Source organism: Enhydra lutris, unplaced genomic scaffold, assembly GCF_002288905.1.
Source record: "Enhydra lutris kenyoni isolate GAN:26980312 unplaced genomic scaffold, ASM228890v2 scaffoldscaffold71, whole genome shotgun sequence".
Lineage (NCBI taxonomy): Eukaryota > Metazoa > Chordata > Mammalia > Carnivora > Mustelidae > Enhydra > Enhydra lutris.
The window spans coordinates 7,264,773-7,288,875 of NW_019154155.1; the positions used below are offsets into that span (position 1 = coordinate 7,264,773).

The following is a 24,103-nucleotide window of genomic DNA, read 5'->3' on the forward strand; positions in this document are numbered from 1 at the left end:
CCGGTCCTGCTGGAGATTATTGATTGATTTATTACAAAGAATATGAAAGTATATGATTGAAAAGCCAAATGAAGAGATAGATAGAGTGAGGTCAGGAATAGTCCTAAACACAGGAACTTATGTCCCTGTGGAGTTTAGGGTGTGTCCCCTCCCAGAATGTGGATGCATGCCGGTTCACAACCTAGAAGCTGTCCAAACTGGTAGTCAGGGACTTTTATGGATCATGGTTGATTAAATCATTGACCACTGGTGATTGAATTTAATCTCCACGCACCACCCTCTCACTGCAGGTCACAGGTGGGGCTGTCACTTCATTAACATAAAATCAAGCATAGTAAAAAGGGCCTTATTATGAATAATATTACACCCATTTTACCTTTATGGCTCTGAAACAAATTCTGGGATAGAGGATAAAAGGCCTGATATGATTACAAAGGATGCTCTCATCGCTTAGGAAATTCCAAAGATTTTAGGAGCTGGAAGCTAGGAACAAGTAGTTGAAGGCCAAAATATGTATTTATTATAAATCACAGTATCACACTGTTGATATTTTTTATGTTGATTTAAAGCATCCACTGTACACATGACCGCAAATTTGAAATATTTCCTCCTGGTAGCTATAGAACTTCTGATCCCATGTTCTCATGGAGACATTGACCTATTTACGGAAGGTCAGCATGGAGAAAGTTCAACTTTAGGCTTTTAGGCATGACTACACTTTTTTGGGGGTGGGGTGGGGAACCAGAATGCTTAGGTTTGAAATATATCTCTGCTATTTTCTAACTGGGTAACCTTGGATTGCTCGACGTCTCCACCTAAGTTTTTTATATCTATGAAATAGGGATAAAAATACTACTTAATCTCTTTGGGAATATTAAATGAATTTATATAGTTAATATACTTTGAATAGTACCTACCACATAAGAAGCCTAATGAACACTAGCCACTCTTTGTGGGTAAAAGTCCTGGTATCTTTTTATGTGGTAGGACAGTGCTGGATGTGGATCCCCAGGGCACCCCAGCAGTACTGGCAGGGACCTCAGTGTGCACAATAGTCAGAGATGGTCACTTGAGGCTCTGGGGAGATAGGACAACCAACACAAATGCCTGAGCATGGAAGGTTTGAGGAGGTGAACGGAAGGTAGGATGGCTGGAGCACAGCGCATGGGGCCGCAGGATAGGGCCCCCAGATGTTCAGTTGTCAAATTTCTTGTGCTTTTTTCAAGACTCTTTATGTGTATATAAGGAAAAACATATTTATATATGTTCATATAAAATATTTTCTTTTTATAACATAAGTTAATATCCTTTTTTTTCATTTTACAATGTTATTTGGAAATTTGTTCACACCAGTGCACAGAGCTGGTTTCATTCCCCTTTTTTACAATGCACAGTATACCATCATAGCATTTGTTTAACCAGGACCTCACTGCGAACATTTATTTCCAGTCTTCTGCTGCTACAGACAGTTATTAACTCAGTGTAACAGTCATTTTAGAGTTCTGTGAGTACCCACAGAAGATAAATGCCTACAAATGAAATTTCTGCCTCAAAGAGTATATGCATTTTTAAATAGATGTTGTTAAAGTGCTTTCCATGGAGGTTGTATGCATTTAAATACCCACTGGCTCTATATGAGAATGTTTCCTTATATCTTAGATGACACACTGTGTTACTAAACTTTTTGATCTTTGCTAACATAAGTGAAATCGGCTATCTCAGTATAAAATTCTGATTTTCATGGTTTTTATTACACCTAAGGTAGGGCATCTTTGCACATTTTTTAGTTTTTGGCCTTTATTCTCAAGAGCTTTTTATATTTCAGAAAACTAGCCTTTTGTTTGATCTCAGTTGTAAATTTTTTTCAAGTTTGTCATAAATTTTCTGACTGTGCCTTGGTGATTTTTGTGAGGTTGAAATACTTTTATGCAATAAATTTTATTTTCTTCTGGGCTTCTGCTGTCTTTTCATATTAAGCAAACACTGGTGCAGTCTAAGAATATAAAGAAAATTTCCCATAATTTCTTCTAATGCTTCTATGGTTTATTATTTTATATCTAAATCTCTAATACATTCAGGATTTGTCCTCCTGTAGGGTATAATGTATGGAACTTCTTTCTTTCCTAAATGACTACTTAATTATCTCAATACCATACATTGAAGAAAACATTTTTCTGCCCATTGACTTAAAATGTAACTGTTAACCAAGACTAGAACTATGTAAATTGTTTTATTCTGGAAATAATCCCTGAAAAAATGACATCTTTTTATGTGTGTTGTAAAAATCCAGATTCACTCTTGCTCTGAACAATCATTTATGTGGTGGCCCTATGATAAAAGTAACTTTATTGTCCTCTATTTAGAGACTAGGAAACTAACTGAACCAGAGAGACACTGAAAAGTTGCTCAAGATCCAACCACTAGTAAGTGACTGAGTCCAAGCTATTAACCACTATGATCTTTAAAGAAATATTAAATGATGCTGTGTTCACTGCAGTTATTCCTGGCTTCTGTAAGGTGGGGATAACAAACTTACCTCTGTGTGTGGGTTGCTCTGAAAATTAATGATTCAGTCCATGTTTACACCAAGGACCTAGTCAGTGCTAGTTATTTACATTCATTTAATGATTTAGGGCTTCTTTTGCTCAGAGTCATATATTTCTGTAACACTAAACACTGAGACCTAAATCTGGGTGTGAATCTCTAACAACTACCTTCTCTGAGTCTCCTTTGCATCTACAAAATGGGCTCAGTAGCAATACTTAACTTACAAACATTGCTTTACAGATTAAATGAGATAAAATGTGTCAAGAGCCCAGCCCAGCATTCTCCTTAATGCTCTGCCTTGCAAGCCAAGCCTATAGGTTTTTCTATGTTGCTAGATATTCATAAGGGTGCTGTTCTTCTCACTTACAGCAGAAAAACTCTTCCGTCTGGAATGGGCAGCTAAGAATTGCAAACAGTTCAGCCTCAGACCTAATTATTAAAAAATCTTACCTAAATGGGCCTACTGTACTCTACAGTTATGGTTTTTGGTAGGAAATTGGGCTGAGTGGGTGCTGGCTTAAGGACAGACCCCAGAGACCAATGCTCTAATTGACATTAGTTTCTTCCCCTGAGGAGGGAGATATGCTTCTTCCTTCTGCCATAGGCCACCTCTCCTCAAAGATACTACTGGTTTTCCCCTTCGGGTCTCTGGAGCCAAATGAACTTAATATTTCTGGCTATGAGATAATTTTATACTCTAAATGACACCTCAACTCTCCTCTGTTACTAGCAGCCTTGGGTCCTCCTTTGTGCCTCTTTACACTGAGGTCAGCTCTACCTTTTGTCAAAGAGTTTGGATGCCAGGTAGTGCTGGCTTCCTGTTCCCCATTAAGCTGAAGAATCCCTAAGTTTCTCTGCAATTCCAGGTTTCGGCTGGTTGAACTGACTCTTGTGAAGAGACCTTACAGCACTTGACTAAGTCCAATGCCAGCAAGCACTATTGTGGTCAAGGAAGGCAAGTTTCATCTTCCTTTCACCAACAAAGGGCAAATGACTTGTCTCAGAACCTATATTGAATGCAGGAGCAAAGACCTGATTATGGTCTAACATTTATCATGCATAAGCTCCTGAACTAAATCTTTATATTCTCTCTTTCACTGAATTCTCACAGTAACTGTATGAGGCATGCGTGCCTTGCTGGCCTCAGTCAGTGGTCCATGTTCATCACAGACACAGGACAGCTTTCTGTGTTAGGGAGGGATGGAAGGGAATCCACCTGAACGAACCAGATACTGTCAGGAGATCACATTAGGAGAGAGGCTCTTATAGCAAGATCAGGGTTTTGGAGCATCAAGTGTAAATTTACTCTTGTCTTACTGTCCACTTGGGATTGTCTCATTTGAAGATCCATCCTGATGGAGGATGGTTTGTTTTCTGGCTGGGTGGCCCATTTTTCTGTCTGTCTAGCTGAAGATCCATCTGGCTCAAGGACTGTCTACCTGTCTAGTAGGGGATCTGTCTGGCTGTGGTCCTTCTGGCTGGGGTCTGCATATCTGTCTAGCCAAAGGTCTTTCTGAGGGTCTTACCAAGCTGGCCTTCGGTCTGTCTGGAGTTCACTTTTCCAGCTATCTACTTGGGAGATTCATCAGCCCATCTGCAGACTGATCTGTTGGTCTAGGGTCCGTCCAACTGTGAGGTTAGATGTCTGTCTTACCAGCTGCAGATCTGCTGCCAAATTAGCAATCTGTGTGCATCGGCTGTCAGCTCAAGGATTGGGGGTTTGCCTGGCCAGTCTATGTGAAGAGCTCAGAGTTAGTCTGGTTGGGAGTCTTCCTGTCTGACTCTGGTCTATCTGGTTGGGGATCTTTCTAAATAGGGTCTGACTTGTCAGGGGTCCATTCATCTCTCCAGATGGGGGTCCAGCTGTTCATCGGGTTTGGGTTCTGTCTGTCCAGCTTGGGGTCTAGTTGGCCAGTTGGTTTGGGGTTCATTTATCTCTGAGCATAGTGCCTCACTTTCTGGCTGGGGTCATCCATCGTGTGTCTGAATAGGGGTTCATCCTCCAATGAGGCCCTGAGAGATTGGGGTCCATCTGGTGAGCAGGGATCCAGCCTGTTTGAAGGATCTGCTGATTTGTAAGGCATGCCAAGCTGATAAATGGTCTGGATGGTGGGAGGTCTGTCTGGCTTAGGATGCTTATCTCCCTGAGGGTTAGTCTACTTATCTGGCCTGTTGACTGCCTGGGGATCCACCCCGCAGTCTTCTCAGCAGGTGGTGCATCAATTTGTCTGCTAAAATGTGGGTCTTTGGAATTGGTGAGTTGGTGGGAACTATTCACCGGTCTAGAAGTTTACCTATCTGCCTTGTTGGGAGGCTGTCTGTACGATCAAGGTTCTTTCTGTCTGGCTCGGAGTCCATCTGGCTAGTTAGAAGTTTGACTGGGTCAGTCTGTCCGCCCACTTGGGGCTGGGTCTGTCTAGCTGAGAGAATGTACGTGTCTGTTCAGCTGGGGATTTGTTTATGTCTGTCTGGGAATCTGTCAACCTAGGAGTCCATCTTGCCGGTGTCTGGCTGGCTGTCTAAGTAGGATGGGTCTTTTTGATGGTTTCTCTTGCTAGAGGTGGTCTGTCAGGCTGTTAGTTGATTTATCTCTCTGACTGGCAGTCCATCCATCCAGCTATGGACTGTCCCTCTGAAGGTCGATCTAGGTGTATGGCTATCTACTTGTCCTGGTTGGGGGTCCATTTGTCTGTGTCCCCATGTGGGGATCTTTTTACTTGTTTGAAATCAGTCTGCTGGATTGTTATATCTGGCTTGGATCTGTCTGAATGGTGGTTGGGGGGTGGGGGAGTATCTATCAGTGTTTTTCAGGGCCCACCCATTTCTGTGTCCAGCTGGGTGTCTGAGTGAGGAAGGATTAGATATTGAGATGAACTAGTCCATTATGGTGATGGGGCAGTCTCCAGAAGCCCACCTGTCCATCCTCTTCTTCACACCTGGGAGAACCTGCCTAGTCCCCTGGGGTTGGGCCCATTCCTGATGTTTATGCTTGAATCTGTTCACTGCAATCTCACCAGCCATTATCTCCCAACTACCTCCCCCAGCCTCAAGCCTTGAATACTATAATCACTGGGGCAAAACCCCTACATTTCCACCCTGAGAAACTTTTATTTTGATCCAGGACCAGCTTTCCCATTCCCAACACTTCACATAGCAAAGAATGGCCGTCAGCAGTCCAGGTGCCCACGTGGGGCAACAGGCAGGCAGGGTCCAGCACTCACACGCGGGTCCACTCAGCAGGGGGGTCCCGGGGCCCCTTAGGCCTTCCAATGCGTAGGTTGAAGCCTGGAAGAAGGGCACCATGGGTTTCGTGGAGAAGCTGAGGCACGGAGATGTGTGGAAGTTCATCCTTAAGCCTCCAGGCCCTGGTGGTTTACTGCAGCCACATCCACAGGACTCGGAGAGTGTGAGCCCCATGCCACCATCCCTAACCCCCCAAATCCTGGGATTCGAAGCTGCGGATGCCCAGCAACCCAGGCTTTAACTTACCTAGCCCACCACTCTGAGCTCCATCCACCACGTCCTCATAGGCATCAGGCCCAGCAGGGGTTTGGTCAGCAGGAACTGTGGGCAAAAAACCACCCCCAAAGATTGACTCAGGCAGCCCCACGGAGCTCCGGAACCCACTCGGGGCAGAACTGCATCCTCCATGCTCCCGGAGCCTGAGCTGGCAGACAGGGCCAGGGCTGTGAGGGCAGCCAGAGGGGGAATAGCGGAAACCGACGCCTCCGCCTGGAGTAGCTAGTGTCGCCAGGGAAACGGACCCAGCCTTCAGCCCAAGACTAGGCCTGGCACACTTCCGGCCGCGACGGGAGTTGGGAAATAGTCCCAGAAGCGTGGCTGAGAAAGCACACACGTCAGCTTAGGCCCCGATCAGGCCGGACTCAGGGGCGGGGATCCTCGAGGCCGCCAGGGCCTTCCCGACCCCAGCAAGACTGGGTCTGGAGAAGGCGCAGGAGGGTGCCGGTCCTCCCGCCTCGCGCCCCTGCCCGCTCGGGACTCACCGCCGCTGGGTAGCACCCCACGCGCGTTCTCCGCGTGCGCTTGCAGCCGCCGGGCGCGCGGCGTCACCTGGCTGTAGAGCGGCCCCTCCTCTGCGCCGCGCCCCCGCGCCCCGGCCCGGGTGCCTGCCGGAGCCCCGCGCTTCTGCACCACCGCATACGTGTCGGCCATGGCGAGGGCCGGGGGCCCAGGCACCGAGATGCTTCTGCGGGTGGGGAGGGCGGGGGAGGAAGTGAAGTGACTGAGCCGAGGGAGGGGGTGGGGAGTGCGCCTAGCTCGCAAACCGCGGGCTTCCTTCCCACCCAAGGCGCTAGCAGGTCAGGTCAGAGAGAGCGGGCGGGCAGGTCTCAGAGGAGAGAGGATGGGGTCTCTGGATGAGGTGAGTTCGGTTCTGTCTCTCGAGCGCCTGGCAAGTTAGGTGGGTGAAGGGAAGGGAACAGCCTGGCAGGAAAATGGGCAGGGTATTGGTGCTAGGAAAGGGGTGGTCATTTCTGTGTACATGTCTGAATAAAAGAATGAGGAAGTGGCATCTAAAGGTGGGAGGACGGGATAGCCTTAAAATGGAGAGCTAGTTTCGAGGACAGTGGGGTGAAATTTGCTGCAAGGGAAGGTTGACTGTTCCCAGCACCTGACATGAGGCCTGACAAGTGGGTGGCATCAAGAAATATTTGCTAAATTAATGACTTGGGAAGCAAAGAAAGGGCTAACATAGGGGCTAGCCTTAGAGGCAGAGGCAGTGAGATCCCTGGGTCCAGTGTCATCTTGGAGCAGGTTCCTGGACTCAGTTCAGAGAAAGAGCCAGTGAATATTTGGTAAACTGAACAGCAAGGAAGGGTTGGTGTTTCAAGAACGAGGAAAGAGTTAGCCTCTGAGCATGAGAAATTGGAAAGGGAAGAAAGAAGAGATGGAGCTGGGTACCTGAGGACCTGGCCAGGTGGGCGCCGTGTGGTGGGAAGCATCTGGGAAGTCTGGAAGGAGAGGGCGTCATCGTAGACTGGGGCACAATTCTGGGGCAAGACAGGAGGGGAAGAGTATGAGACTTGGAGGAAACTGGCCAGACCCCTGTTTGGGAAGTCCATGGAAGTGACCATGGACTCTTGGGGTAGAGGGGTAAGCTTAAGAAGAACAGTCTGATAAGGTAGCAAGGAGGACAAAGGTGGATATCATAGTCAGTCCCTGCTCCCAGAAGGAGTCCATGGTGGCCAAACACTTCTTCTCTGGGTCCTGGTCTCCATCCGAGGCTTTGATGGTAGATATGAAGAGAGTAGGAAGGGGGCCTTGGTACCTCCTTGAAATTCTGGTAAAGGGGGCTGGTGTTTTGGAGTGCTGAGAAGAACATCTGAGCCACTGTGTGGTATAGGAATCTGTATTGCTCCTGGTAGGGAAGAGGAATCATCAAAAATGGAAGACAAGAGGAGGAGGGATGTATTCTTGGATTGAGACTGAGGCTCTTACCTCTGTCTGCACAGCTGCAGGCCGCTGCTTTCTCATCTCCAGGACCACGTTGAAGAGGCTGAAGTTAGGTGGGATCATCTGGGACAGAGAAGGTCATGAGCAGGACCTGGTGGGCATGGGATCTGCACTACACATAAGCACAAATATGCCCTATTCATACCTGGGTCAAGAGCAACTGTCTCACATAATCCACAGTGCACAAGACACCTGTCCGCCCACAGCCCGCGCTGACAAGAAAGAGCAAGCAAAAGCTTGGTCAGGACTTGCCCACAACCCCTTCTGTATGGGGTGTTTGGGGTTGGGAGTGAGGGTCCTAATGGAGGATCCCCAGCAGCACCTTTTGATTCTCAGAATCCCCACATTACAATTAAAAAAAAAAACACTTTTTAATTGCTTACATTTGTTGAGCATCAACTCTGTGTTTACTCTCCAGCAGGCAGTCTGTGCTCAATAAATGCTAAATTTCAGTTGATGCAGCATGAGCTAGTATGGCCTCAGGTTTTTCAAAAGAGGCACTCAAACTGTGACATTGGCTTCGAGGCCTGCACTGACCTCCCTCCCCCACTCCCAGTCATCTTTGTCTCACCAGACCGCCATAAAACCCATTTCTTAAACCTGCAGTGGACACAGAGGGGGCTGGGTCCAGATCCCTGGAGGCGACGGGCTTCCTCCACCATGGTGAGCACATATTCCGGACTGCTAGGGACTCCTCTGTCTGGCCAGGACATATATTGCAGCTGGTACACAGAACGACATTCCTGAAACTCAGGAAAAGAGCGGCAAATGATAAAAAGGCATTTATTGAGCACCTACTGCATGTCAGGCCCAATTCTAAATAACTTTCATTTAAATCCAACAGATAATAACTGAGGAGATAGGTACTATTGCTAATGCCCATTTTACAATGAGAGAGCAGAGACAGAAAACAGCTCCCCCATATGGGAGCCTCCTCCTTCCCCTGTAAGTACCTTCTGAAAAGTAACCTGGAGGGTCCTGAGCATGATGTCTGCATTCAGCCATCTCTTCCTTGTCTGAGGATATGGGGCAGGTAGGAACAGAGAGGAGAACAAAGACCAGAGGTGCCAAAAGACATTTAAAGAAAACAAAGCATTTCTGATTAAAAATCAAAGTCAAATAACATATTTTAAAAAATTCATTCAGCTCAAACAGCCCCCATGGCTTTCCTAAAGGAAACAATTGATAGAGGGGAGAAAGAACTATGATTAAAAATCCCAACAAGGGGCACCTGGGAGGCTCAGTGGGGTGAAGCCTCTGCCTTTAGCTCAGATCATGATCTCAGGGTCCTGGGATGGAGCCCCGCTTTGGGCTCTCTGCTCGGTGGGGAGCCTGCTTCCCTTCCTCTCTCTCTGCCTGCCTCTCTGCCTACTTGTGATCTCTCTCTGTCAAATAAATAAATAAAATCTTTAAAATCCACAACAAGCTCATTTATAGTGGAAAAAAAAAGATTTCTTTTGTTCTACAACAAGAGCTTTAATGCACCTATTATGCACCAACTATATTTGACTTGAGAGAGATTTTCTTGAGTTATGAAATGGTAAGGGAAATAGGGATTTTAAGAGCCTAACCAGGCACATTTATATAACAGAGATAACCATGGTCATAGTTAAAATGCAAAAGCAAGTATATATTGAGTTCTATTTGCAGGCTAACACCAGAGAGTTTCCTGCAGTGTGAGAGGACTATGGCAAAACTATTCAGTCTTTCACACCAGCCCAAAAGCTTCCCTGAGAATCTTCTGTGAAACCTCCCACAATATCCAAGACTTCATAAAACATTGTTCCCACCTCTGCCCCAGCTCACCAGGGTGATACAGAAAAGCCCAATCTGCAGTGGTTCCTGGTCTTGAGCCCAGTAGCGCTCACACTTTTTCTGCAAAGGGCAAGGGAGAAAGAGCAGAGTGAAGACAGTAGTCTGCTTTAGAGTTCCAGCTCAATACTTCCACACCTCCACAGGACACCTCAGGCATTGCTGGTGGGAGCACAGATAGCTGTAGCTAATCATGCAGGCCAGCTGGCACAGCCTTGTCAGATTAAACATGCAGACACAGTGGAGACATGCTTCTGACTATTCAGGAAGAAGACAGGCCAGAATATTCTCATACTGTAAGCAACTAAAAACTGGATAGAACATTGAGTCATTATTTTCAGACATTGGACCACAGACATTGTTCACAATCGCAGGATTGTGAACAAAGGGAAATCCATGGGTCAAATCTTATGACTGCCCCAGCTTATTGCCTAGAAGCAGTCACCAGGCCGCAGGACATGGAGAGTCCAATGATCCCACTGAGTTGAGAAGCCAGGATCATCGCTCTGGGTGGCCAAAGCAGCTAGAATTTGAAGGGCAGAGTCCTGGAAAGAACAGAGCTATGCAAACAAGAATTAAAAAGTTCAGAAGCCTGCATATGGTCCCCTTGAGTATTATCAGCTGAATAATAATCTGAGCATCATGAAACTCCATGAAGCCAGGAAAGAATAACTTCTCATGAAAGAATAATAACTAAGGACCTATAAGATGAACATTTACTATAATGTTCATAATGGGATAGAAATAATTTACATTCCTCCAGCCAGAGTGGAGAGACCCAATTGACTATGAGGTATTCAATAGGGAAGCAAGAAGGACCACGTGTTAGAAGTAGAATGAAATTAGTTCTAGAATAAAGGGTACTCTAGACCTGCCCTACAACAGCTTTAAAACAAACTTTAAAGTGATCAAACATCCAAAAGTAATTTAACTGCCTTCTTGAAGAAGTCTAACGCTCTTTAAAGGAAGACAATAAATCCAACAGTTACCTGCAAAATTTAAAATCTCAAGCATCCAATAAAAGTTTTCTGGACATACAAAGAAACAAAACGTGATCCACAACCAGGAGAAAAATAAGTGAATAGAAGATCCAATAGGGGTGAAGAAAGTAGACAAAGACCTTTAAGCAGTTTTAAAAAAATATTTTAAAAATACTTGAAGATGAAAGAAAAACATGAACATAATGAAAGTGACACAAAAAAATGGAGAAAATACCAAAATGAAACTTCTAGAGAGGAAAAATAAGACACATGAAATAAAAAATTCACTGTCTAATAGCAGATTAGACACAGAAGAAAAGATCAGTGAACAAAAAGACCATAGTAATAGCATCTATTTAAAATGAAAAAGAAAAAATTACTAGGAAGAAATGAATAAAGAATCAGTTACCTGCGGAAATACACCAAAAAATAGCAAATATACCAAATATGGAAATATACCAAATATACCAAAAATACCGATATATAAAATATACCAAATACACAAATATACCTAATGTATGTGTATCTGAAGTCCAGAAGAAGGAGGAGAGAGGGGAGAACAGAAACTATATTTGAAAAAATAATTCTTGGAAAGTTTTCCAAATTTGATGAAACCACAAACTCACACATCCAAGAAAGCCAACAATAGGGAGAATAAACATTAAAAAAAAGCCACACCAAGGGACACCTGGCTGGCTCAGTTGGTTAAGCATCTGCCTTTAGCTCATGTCATGATCCCAGGGTCCTGGGATCGAGTCCTGCATCCCCTGCTCAGGGGGGAGCCTGTTTCTCCTCCCTCTGCCTGCCACTCTCCCTACTTGTGCTCTCTCCATCTCTCTCTGACAAATAAATAAAATATTAAGAAAAAAAAAAAAGCCACCCCAAGGCAGATCATGATTAAATTTCCAGAGAGAAGAGAGGAAGAGAGAGAGAAAACTTAAAGGCATCATATATATACAAAGACACATTATATATTAAGGAACAAAGATAAGAATGACAGAATTTTGTCAGAAACTCTGCAAATCAGAGGTGAAAGTTGTGACATTCTAAAAATGCTGAAATTAAAAAAAAAAACTTTCAGACAAACAAAAGCTGAGGAAATTTATCACAAACAAGCCTGTACTGTGAGAAATAATCAAGTAAGCTGTTCACACAAAAGGAACTAGATGAAATATGGATCTACACAAAAGAATGAAGAGTAAAGAAAAAGCAAATATGTGGCTAAATGTAAAAGATATTTCTTATTTTTAACATTTAAAAAAGATAGTCTAGTGAATTTTATAAAACAAAGAAAAATTAATAGCAATCCTTCACAATTTTTTTAAAAATTGGAGGCCCATTTCCCAACATATTGTTTGAGGCCAGTATTAATCTGATACCAAAACCAGACATAGATATCACAAGAAAAGAACACTACTAACCAATGTTTCATTAATACAGACATATAAAAATCTTCAACAAAGCACCAGCAAAGGGTTATACACCATGATCAAGTTGGATTACTCTCAGAAATGCAAGATTGGTTGTATATACAAAAAATCAATGTCATATACCATATTAATAGAAAATAAAACAAAAACACATGATCATCTGAATAGATGCAGAAAAAATTTTTGGACAAAATCCAACAGCTGTTCATGATAAAAATAAAAAGGAGGGGCGTCTGGGTGGCTCAGTGGGTTAAGCCTCTGCCTTTGGCTCAGGTCATGATCTCAGGGTCCTGGGATCAAGCCCCACTTTGGGCTCTCTGCTCAGCAGGGAGCCTGCTTCCCTCTCTCTCTCTCTGCCTGCCTCTCTGCCTACTTGTGATCTCCCCCTCTCTGTGTCAAATAAATAAATAAATAAATCTTTTAAAAAAAATAAAAATAAAAAGGAAACTAGAAATGGAAGGAAACTCCTTAGTCTGATTAAAACAACCACAACAACAACACATCTACCAAAAAAAACCCTACAACCAATCCTTAGGTTTATGATGAAAGACTGGATGTTTTGCCCTTAAAATCAGGTTGCACTTGCCACTTCTGTTCAACTTTGTACTGAAAAGTCTAGTCAGTGCTATTAGGAAAAAAGAAATGGAAGAAAAGAGAGAGGGAGGAAGGAAGAGAAAAAGAAACATAGTGAGGGCCAGAAGGAAGAAGGAAGAAAGAGTATTGGATTAGAGGAGAAGCAGCAGGGATGCCTGGGTGGCTCACTTGGTTGGGTGTCTGCCTTCAGCTCAGGTCATGATCCCAGGGTCCTCAGATCCAGTCCCATATTGGGCTCCTTGCTCAGGATGTAGCCTGCTTCTCCCTCTGCCTGCTTTTCCCCTGGTTTGCATGTGCTCACTCTTCCCCCCACCCCAGACAAATAAATCTTAAAAAGAAAAGAAGGAGCAAAAGTATCTCAATTTGTTGATGATGTCATATTGTATATGGAAAACCCTAAGTTTTACACATACCCATACCCACACATATACTACTAAAGCTAATAAAGGAGTTCAGCAAGGTTGCAGGATATAATATCAATACAGAAAAATCAATTGTATTTCTATATAGTGAAAACTATTTGGTTTGCAATAAGGAAACTGAAAATGAAATTAAGAAAATCACTCTATTTACAATAGCATCAAAAAGTATAAACTACTTAGGAATAAATTTTTAAAAAGTGCAAGACTTCTAAACCAAACACTACAAAACATTGCTAAGAGAAATTTAAAAAGACCTAGATAAATGGAAAAACATCCATATTCATGGAATGGAAGACAATATGGTTAAGAAGACAATAGCTTCCAAATTGATAGTTCAATGCATTCCTTATCAAAATCCCAGAGGGCTTTTAGAAGATATTGGCAAGCTAATCTTAACATTAATATGTTAACATTAATGAGTGTGTCATAGATACCCAAGACCACCCTTATGTTTGATGATTCACTAGGGTACTCACAGGACTCAGCATAGAGTTGTACTCATGGCTATGATTTATTACAATGAAAAGCTACAGAAAAAAAATCAGCAAAGGGAGAAGATGCACAGGGCTAAGTGAGGGAAACAAGGTTCCTGCTTCCAAGGGTATTCTCCCAAGCGGCTTCTCCCAGTCATACACAATGTGCTGAATTCCCCCAGCAATGATTTGTGACAACATGTGTGAAATGTCCACAGGGAAGCTCATTAGGCAGTCAGTGCCCAGGGAATTCACTGGGGCATTCATGTGGTATGTGGGCACCCTCTAACTAGCATATACCAAAACTTCAGACTCCCAGAAGGCAGGCAGGTGTTCAAATAAACCATACAGTTTATACAAACAGTTCAAGTGTAGTGAGCTACTTTCATTAGAAACCAGTTTCAAGGCAAGATCTAACCTAGTAGGAAGATCTTTTTTTAATTTAAAAAATTTTTTTTTAAATTTTTTATTTTTTTATTAACATGTAATGTATTATTAACCCCAGGGATACATGTCTGTGAATCGACAGGTTTACACACTTCATAGCACATACCTCCCCCAATGTCCATAAGCCCACCACCCTCTCGCTACCTGGCAACCCTCAGTTTGTTTTGTGAGATTAAGAGACTCTTATGGTTTGTCTCCCTCCCAATCCCATCAGAAGATCTTTTTTAAAAATCATAAGCCTGCTATATTACTCTTTACTGCACAGCAAGTGACCCAGAAAAGTCGAAACAATCTTGAAAAAAAAAAAAAAAGAAATTTGGAGGACTCATATTTCCTTATTTCTTTCTTTTTCTTTCTTTCTTTCTTTCTTTCTTTCTTTCTTTCTTTCTTTCTATCTTTATTTTTCTTGATACCAAAACTTACTATAAAGTTACAATAATAAAAAGTGTATAGTACTGGCACAAAGATAGACCTACCAATCAATGGAATAAATTGAGAGCCCAGAAATAAACCCTTACATTTATAGTCAATTGACTTTCAACAAGGATAACAAGACCATTCAATGGGGAAAAGAAAGACAAATAAGTTCTAAAAAAAAAAAAAAAAATAACAAGCGTTAAAAAAAAAAAAGACAGACAAGTCATGGGGAGAATGTGAGTTCAAATCCTCATACATTGCTGATTGGAAGGTAAAATGATGTAGCTGTGGAAAAGTTTGACAGTTCTTCAAAATATTAAGAATGTAGTTATCATATGATGTACCTATTCCACTTCCAGGTATGTACCTGAGAGAACTGAAAACATGCTTCTATGCAAAAACTTGCATTTTCATAAGCATTATTATTCAAAAGCAGCATTATTCATAATAGCCAAAAAGTGGAAGCAACTCACATTCTATAAACTGATAAATGAATAAATAAAATGCAGTAGATCTTTCAATGGAATACTGTTAAACAATAAAAAGGAGTCAAGTACTGATACATGCTATAATATGCATGAAATTTTAAAAACATACTCAGTGAAAGGACCCAGTCACAAAGACAACATATCATATGATTCAGTTTACATGAGAAGTCCAGAGTGGTCAAACCTATAGAGACCAATAATAGAGTAGGGGTTACCCTGAATGAAGAAATGGGGAGTGACTGCCAATGGATACAGTATTCTTTGTGGAGTAATGAAAATGTTCTAAAATTTATTGCAGCAATGGTTACATAACTCAGGAATATACTAAAAACAACTGAATTGCACACTTTAAGTGGATAAATTACACTTTTTAAAAAAAAAGATTGTATTTTTTTATTTGACAGAGAGAGATCACAAGTAGGCAGAGAGGCAGGCGGGGGGGTGGGGAAGCAGGGTCCCCATTGAGCAGAGAGCCCCATGTGGGGCTTGATCCCAGGAATCTGAGATCAGTACCAGAGCTGAAGGCAGAAGCTTAACCCACTGAGCCACCCAGGTGCCCCTAAATTGCATCTTGATAAAGCTGTTTAGTCCCAATAGTTTATTTTTGCTTTTGTTTCCTTTGCCTCAGGAGACATATTGAGAAGCATACTGCTATGACCAATGCAAGACAAATTACTGCCTATACTCTCTTCTAGGATTTTTATGCTTTTGGGTCTCACATTTAGATCTTTAATCCATTATGAGTTTATTTTTGTGTGTGGTGTAAGAAAGTGGTCCAGTTTCCTTTCTCTCTCTCTCTCTTTCTCTTTTTTTGCACGTAGATATCCACTTTTCCCAGCACTATTTATTGAAGAGGTTCTTTTTTCCATGGCATATTTTTGCCTCTTTTGCTGAAGATTAATAGATTAATTGACCATATAATCATGGGTTTATTTCTGGCTTTCTATCCTATTCCATTGATCTACATGTCTATTTTTATGCCAGTATCATACTATTTTGATTACTACAGCTTTGTAGTATAACTTAAAATCTGGAATTGTGATATCTCCAACTCTATATTTCTTTTTCAAGATTGCTTTGGCTATTCGGGGTCTTTTCTGGTTCCATCCAAATTTCAGGATTGTTCTAGTTCTGTGAAAAGTGTTGTTGCTATTTTGATAGGGATTGCATTAAATCTGTAGATTGCTTCAAATAGAATGGACATTTTAACAATATTTCTTCTTCCAATCCATGAGCACAGAATATATTTTCATTTATTTGTGTCATCTCCAATTTTTTTCATCAGTGTTTTATAGTTTTCAGTGTATAGGTTTTTCACTTCCTTAGTTAAGTTTATTTCTAGGTATTTTACTATTTTTTTAAAAGATTTTATTTATTTATTTGACAGAGATCACAAGTAGGCAGAGAGGCAGGCAGAGAGAGAGGGAGAAGCAGACTCCCTGTTGAGCAGAGAGCCCGACGCGGGGCTCAATCCCAGGACCCTGAGACCATGACCTGAGCTGAAGGCAGAGGCTTTAACCCACTGAGCCACCCAGGCGCCCAGTTATTTTACTATTTTTGGTACAATTGTAAATTGGATTGTTTTCTTAATTTCTCTTTCTGCTGGTTCATTATTAGTGTATAGAAATGCAACAGATTTCTGTACACTGATTTTGTATACTGTGACCTTACTCCATTTATTGGCTTTAGTAATTTTTTGGTGTAGTCTTTAGGGTTTTCTATATATAGTGTCATGCCATCCACAAAAAGTTAAAGTTTTACTTCTTGCTTATCAATTTGGATGGTATTTCCTTTTCTTATCTGAGTGCTGTGGCAAAATAAATACCACCGGATGGTATTTCCTTTTCTTATCTGATGGCTGTGGCAAAATAAAAAGCTTTTGCATACAAAGGAAACAAACAATAAAACTAAAAAAAATGACCTATTGAATGGGAGAAGATGTTTGCAAATGACATATCTGATAAAGGGTTAGTATACAAAATATATAAAAAACTGATTCAGGGCGCCTGGGTGGCTCAGTGGCTTAAGCTGCTGCCTTCGGCCCGGGTCATGATCTCAGGGTCCTGGGATCGAGTCCCGCATCGGGCTCTCTGCTCAGCAGGGAGCCTGCTTCCCCCTCTCTCTCTGCCTGCCTCCCTGCCTACTTGTGATCTCGCTCTCTCTCTCAAATAAATAAATTAAAAAAAAAATAAGGAAAAAAAAACTGATTCAACTCAACAGCCAAACAGTAAATAATCCAATTAAAAAATGGACAAAAGACATGAACAGACATTTCTCCAAAGAAGATATCCAAATGGCCAACAGATATATGAAAGGATGCTCACTCAACATCACTCATCATCAGGGAAATGCAAATCAAAACACAATGAGATATCACCTCACACCTGTCAGAATCGCTAAAATAAAAAATATAAGAAACATCAGCAGGGAGCCTGCTTCCCCCCCTCCCCTCTGCCTGCCTCTCTGCCTACTTGTGATCTCTGTCAAATAAATAAATAAAATCTTAAAAAAAAGGATATATGCACCCCTGTGTTCATTGCTTGCATTATTTACAATAACCAAATTATGGAAGAAGCCCAAGTGTCCATCAATAGATAAATGGATAAAGAAGATGTGAGATATACATATATATATATATTTTGCCATTTGGGTGGATCTAGAGGGTATAATACTAAGTGAAAAGAATCAGTTGGGGAAAGACAAATACCATATGATTCCACTCATATGTGGAACTTAAGAAACAAAATAAATAAATGAATAAATGAGGGGAAAAAAAGAGAGAAACCAAAAAACAGACTTAACTATAGAAAATAAACAGGTGGTTACCAAAGGGAAGGTAGGGGTGGGAAATGGGTGAAATAGGTGAAGGCGATTAAGAGTACACTTATCCTAAAAAGGCAAAGGATCTGTACTGGAGGAACTACAGAACACTTATGAAAGAAACTGAAGAAGACACAAAAACATGGAAGACCATTCCATGCTCATGGATTGGAAGAATAAACATTGTTAAAATGTCTATACTGCCTAGAACAATCTGTACTTTTGATGCCATCCCAATCAAAATTCCACCAGCATTTTTCAAAGAGCTGGAACAAATAATCATAAAATTTGTATGGAACCAGAAGAGATCCCGTGTTGCTAAGGAAATGTTGAAAAAGAAAAACAAAACTGGGGGTATCATGTTGCCTGATTTCAAGCTTTACTACAAAGCTGTGATCACCAAGACAGCATGGTACGGGCACAAAAACACATACATAGACCAGTGGAGCAGAGTAGAGAGCCCAAATATGGGCCTGCAACTCTCTGGGCAAATAATCTTCCACAAAGCAGGAAAAAATATACAGTGGAAAAAAGACAGTCTCTTTAATAAATGGTGCTGGGAAAACTGGACAGCTACATATAGAAGAATGAAACTCGACCATTCTCTTACACCATACACAAAAATAAACTCAAAATGGATAAAAGACCTCAATGTGAGACAGGAATCTATCAAAATGCTAGAGAAGAACGTAAGCAGTAATCTCTTTGATGTTGGCCTCAGCAACTTCTTTCAAGATATGTCTCCAAAGACAAAGGAAACAAAAGTAAAAATGAACTTTTGGGACTTCATCAAGATAAGCTTCTGCACAGCAAAGGAAATAGTCAAGAAAACAAAGGGGCAACCCACGGAATGGGAGAAGATATTCGCAAAAGACACTACAGACAAAGGGCTGATATCCAAGATCTATAAAGAACTCCTCAAAATCAACACACACAAAACAGATAATCATGTCAACAAATGGGCAGAAGATATGAACAGACACTTCTCCAATGAAGACATACAAATGGCTATCAGACACATGAAAAAATGTTCATCGTCACTAGCCATCAGGGAGATTCAAATTAAAACCACATTGAGATACCACCTTACACCAGTTAGAATGGCCAAAATTAGCAAGACAGGAAACAACATGTGTTGGAGAGGATGTGGAGAAAGGGGAACCCTCTTACACTGTTGGTGGGAATGCAAGTTGGTGCAGCCACTTTGGAGAACAGTGTGGAGATTCCTCAAGAAATTACAAATAGATCTTCCCTATGACCCTGCAATTGCACTACTGGGTATTTCCCCCAAAGATACAGATATAGTGAAAAGAAGGGCCATCTGTACCCCAGTGTTCATAGCAGCAATGGCCATAGTCACCAAACTGTGGGAAGAACCAAGATGCCCTTCAATGGATAAAGAAGATATGGTCCATATATAAAATGGAGTATTATGCCTCCATCAGAAAGGATGAATACCCAATTTTTATATCAACATGGACAGGACTGGAAGAGATTATGCTGAGTGAAATAAGTCAAGCATAGAGAGTCAATTATCATATGGTTTCACTTACTTGTGGAGCATAAGGAATAACACGGAGGACACTGGGAGATGGAGCGGAGAAGTGAGTTGGGGGAAATTGGAGGTGGAGACAAAACATGAGGGACTGTGGACTGAGAAACAAACTGAGGCTTTTAGAGGGAAGGGGGCTGGGAGGGTTGGGTGAGCCTCATGGTGGGTATTATGGAGGGCACGTATTACAGGGAGTACTGGATGTGGTGCATAAACAATGAATGCTGGAACACTGAATAGAAATAAAATGAAAAAAAGTACACTTATCATGATGGTCATGGAGTAATATTTAGAATTGCTGAATTACTATATTATACACATAAACTAATATGACACTGTATGTTAACTATACTGGAATTAAAATAAAAAATTAAAAAAATAAGAAAAAGACAATCTAAAGTAAAAATAATAGTGCATTGTGGAGTATATTTCATATTTAGAATTAAAACCTATGGCAACAGTAATATAAAGCAGGGAATGGGAAATTTGAAATATGCTAGTATAAAGTTCTTATCTTTTAAATGAAATGGTATAATATTATTTGAGTGTATACTGTGATAAGTTAAAGATATAACTGGTAAACTCTAAAGCCACACTATGCACATAATACACAGCGGTATAACTAATAAGTATATAATGACTCTGAAATGGATTCATAAAAATTCTCAATCTAGGGGCACCTGGGTAGCTCAGTTAAGCACCTGCCTTTGGCTCAGGTCATAGTCTTGGGGTTCTGGGATTGAGACCTGCATCAGGCCCCAGCTCAGTGGGGAATCTTTTTCTCCCTCTCTTCCTGACTCGTGCTCACTCTCCCTTTCTCTCTCTCAAATAAATAAATAAAAAATAAAAAGTTCTCAATCTGAAAGAAGACCTAAAAGAATAAAGGGACAAAGAACCGATGGAACAAATAGAAAACAAAAATGGTAGATTTAGACCCAACCTTATTGATAATTATATTAACAACTAAATACTCCAATTAAAGGCAGAGATTGTCAGACTAAATAAAAAAGTAAGCCCTTACAATATGCCACCTACAAGACACTTTAAAAAAACAGAGATCAGAGTTGTACCAGGGACAGATCAGTATAAGCCTTATGGTCTATGGTGCAGACTTGGGTTGGGAAGACCAACAGTAAAGGGGCTGTGAACACTGCAGGGATGAGCACCATGAATAAAAGGAAAAAGATCAACAAAAAATTAAAGAGAGCAATAGTGGAGTCACTCCAAGAATTGGGCCTTTCAGACCTGGGATTAGGGAGGTGCTAGCAAGATTTCTCCTGCCTCCTTCCTGCACAAAGAAATGTATTCTAGAGGGCTTGAGGACACCTACCAGCCCATTCTCCATTTCTGGACATGCCATCAGGATTACCTAGACAAGAAGAGTAGGGGGAGAGGGGAGTGATTTGGGTTAGGGAACTGGAAAAACACAGCCAAGGGAGGACTCAGAATGTTAGCCCCACCTCACCCTCCCCTAAGGCTGACCTTGACCCCAAACTCCCAGACCAGGCGCCAGAAGTCTAGCAAGGTGTGAGGCAGGGGTCCTTGTGTGGCGATGTAGGCCTGGCTTCCGTCTGTGCCCTGGTAAAGGCTAAGTTCACCACTGGGATCTTGCTGTCACCCCCACCATGTCCGCCCCTTCCCTGACTACCAGCCTGACCCGGATGAAGTTGCCATTGATGTAGTCGCCATGTCCCTCCTCCTGGAGCAGGGAGAGGATCACTCGTGTCTGATCATCTGCCAGAGGGAGAGGTGAGAAAAGTACTTTGGCCCTGACAGACTCCTGGATGAAAGCCAACAGGGTTGACTGCACACCCAGCAGGGATCCCACCTGGGTGCACTTGTGAGCTGCTCAGGAGAAATGCAGCCACTTGCAAGGATCTGAGAGGGAGTACACTGGGAGCATAGTGGGGTGGATTGGACTGCCATGGGGTGGAGATGTGTGCAGAGCCCCACCGACTCCCTCAGGAAGCCCCCAACTTACATGGCAGCACATCTTTGTAGCGATTCTTCCTCACGTTCCCCGGCAGACGGCCAGCCTCAGTGGAATACACAGGGTTGGTCTTCCATGTGGCTGAGTGGGCCTGGATGTCCTGGTGGAAGGCACCATTAGCCAACCCCGGGAAAGGAAGGAGAGAAGATAGGAGCCAAGTTAGAGTTCTGGGGCACAGAGGCACTTGTAGGGAGTGCACAAGTGTGCAAGTGCGTGCCTCTCACATGGTTTGTGAGAAGTGAATGCAGACTCTTAGATAGCATGGTGCCTGGGTGGGTAATTGTAGTGAGACAGTAGTAATAGCAACTCAGAGCACCTTCTCTGTGCCAGGCTCTGTGCTAACGACATTGAATCACTACAAGGTCTCCATTGTGATGTTCCTATCGTGTAGGTAAGAAAGCTGAAGCACGATATGGTTGAGTGACTCGCTGAAAGTCTCAACCAGGAAGTAGAACAGTGAGGGTTGCATCTACCACCCAAACACAATCTGTGTTACATTGTATTACAAACAATAATTGTAATGTAATATGTATTTAATATAACAAACATGAAGTATGATACATATGACACTATAAAATGTATATAAATTATAATGTATAACATTACTTGTGTAACAAAATATCATTGATACCTTGTTACTGTTCGATTATTATAATTCGTGAAGTGTATTACCATCATCAGCTATTCAAAATCAGACGATAATAAGTAACACCTACCAATGCCTACGATGCTGCATTAGCATTCCTTACACATGGCTTGTATTACGGCACTGTAATGTTTAGAATCTTTTTAACTAGTTACAAAGGGACCTACAAAGTGAGCGCTCAAGATCTGCTAGGCGCTTTTTTTTTTTACCTACACTTGTTCCTCATGCCAGTTCAGTCATTAACCGTAGCGTTTTACCCAAGGAGAAACTGACACCAGAGGACCCAGGTAAAGTACCCTAGGTCACAGCCCCTATTAGAGTCCGGCATCCACACCACCATCCCCCCTTCTCCCCACCCGCAGTAGGGCTTCTTGGGTCCTCTTCTCCTGGCCCCTTCTTCTACATGATCACAGAGGCCAGGGCTGACCGGTGTCCAGTGCAAGTGCGCGCCTGCCTTCCCTGGGGAGCCGGCTTCTCCAGCTCCACCCAGCAGTGGGACTGTTCTGGGAGCTGGATGAGAGGGCACAGGGACCCGAGGGCGTGGGCGGTACCGCCCAACCCGGCCGTGGACTTCGCTCTGTGGGCAGAGGATGGGGACAGGGAAGAGAGCGACAGAGAGGTGCTGGGAAGAGAAAAATAGACCTCGAGGCGAGGAGACACCCTTGGACGCTGAGAAAAAGGGGCGGAAGGCAAAGCGCGGCAGGGAGCACAGTACAGATATCCTGACAGTCCGGGATCAGGAGTCAGAGCGCGCGGTTTGGTCGTCCACTCTCGCCCACTCACTCTGAACTCGCCGGCCAGGACCGCGCTCTCCCGGCCGCCTCGCGCCTCCAACTGCTCCAAGAAGCTCTGCACAGCGTCCAAGTTGCGGTTCATGACGCGGTCGCCTGGCAAGCTCCACTTAAGCAGCTGCGCTCCGCGCGGGTAGCTAGTAGCAAGAAAACTGGAGGCGGAGGCGGCCTGCGGAGGCCCCGCCTCCGATCTTGCGACCCAGTGGAAGCGCGCAGCAGGCGGCAGGTCTCGCCCCTCGGCCAATAACATTCGGAGCTCGTCCCGGTACCGCCCACAGGCTCGCTAACCCCGGCAGCAGCCTGAGACTTAGGTCCTCTTCCTCTGGGTCTGAGGAGTCCATAGCTGGTGCTTCCCTTTTTATGGCCCTCGGGTACGTTGGCTGAGTCCGCAGAATCCCCTGGACGTTGTCTCCTGCTTGGTCCCAGAACCCGCGCCCGGGGCCAACCTTCATCCAAGGGCCCGCGTTGGGTAGATACCCTTGCATTCTCGCCTGGCCTCCCAGGTCGTCTCCCTGAGAGAGAGAGAGACTGGGCTCTGATGGTCGCTGAGATGGAGCTGCAACTCCTGCCTGGAGGACCCTGGGCTGGTGGCATCCTTCACTGTGCGCTACTGCGGCGGGGCCCGAGGGAGGTCACGGGAGGTTGCCGAGGTTGCAGCGGGGCGGTATGTGTGTCGGGGGTGGGGGGTGGGGGGGAATGACACCCGGGCACCCCCGCTGTGAGAAAGATCGAATGGAAGCGGATGTTTCTGTGTCTCTGTTTCCTGAGGTTCCTCTTTTTGGGTCGGACTAGGAGGAACTGGGGGCGCCAGGATCCTTTCTGAATTAAAAAATCTCAACCCACATAAACCTGCAGGGAAACAGAACTGAGGCCGTCAAAATGGGTTCCAGGGAGAAAGATGTTCTCAAGGCTTTCAAAAAGCTTCTCTTTTTTGCTGTCTGCACACTCTCACCTTCAGAAAATGGGCAGGAAAAGGCCGGAGGACAACATGGTGATCCAGTTCCCCAGGTCACCAAGGGGAGGCTGGAGAAAGCCTAGAGGAGCCTAGGGCTCCTGCCTGGGTAGATGGGTCAGCCCACCCCTCACCCAGCAGGGCTCCAGGGGTCATGGAAGGAATTTCAGGGGGTGTCACCAGAAGGGGTGTCTGTGGAGTCCAGTTTGAGGTTGTTGAGGTGTCAAAGGTTAACCAATGGGGTGAGGTGTACTTTACGTGATTGAAGGG

The 24,103-nt window shown here is 43.4% G+C and overlaps 1 protein-coding gene across 6 annotated transcripts; it reads right to left on the reverse strand.

Annotated features, from left to right (window-relative positions):
• Nucleotides 1–5,635: 5,635 nt before the first annotated feature.
• LOC111159888 (protein tyrosine phosphatase, non-receptor type 18) lies at nt 5,636–23,059 on the reverse strand. 6 transcript variants are annotated; one of them, XM_022522552.1, is made up of 15 exons: nt 22,874–23,057; nt 21,436–21,544; nt 21,112–21,188; nt 20,937–21,032; nt 20,785–20,823; nt 9,826–9,894; nt 8,973–9,035; nt 8,620–8,768; nt 8,165–8,231; nt 8,005–8,082; nt 7,835–7,924; nt 7,468–7,556; nt 6,552–6,754; nt 6,037–6,111; nt 5,636–5,832 (listed from the first exon to the last, which is right to left on the reverse strand). In XM_022522552.1, the coding sequence occupies exons 1-15, from the start codon at nt 22,964–22,966 to the stop codon at nt 5,765–5,767; spliced, it is 1,365 nt and encodes a 454-aa protein (XP_022378260.1). In that variant the 5' UTR covers nt 22,967–23,057; the 3' UTR covers nt 5,636–5,764. The 6 variants fall into 6 exon arrangements, 4 of the variants coding, with proteins under 4 accessions (XP_022378260.1, XP_022378261.1, XP_022378262.1 ...); XM_022522553.1 differs by having other exon boundaries at nt 8,620–8,762; nt 22,874–23,055; XR_002641441.1 differs by having other exon boundaries at nt 7,468–7,924; nt 22,874–23,059.
• Between the last annotated feature and the right edge of the window lie 1,044 nt (nt 23,060–24,103).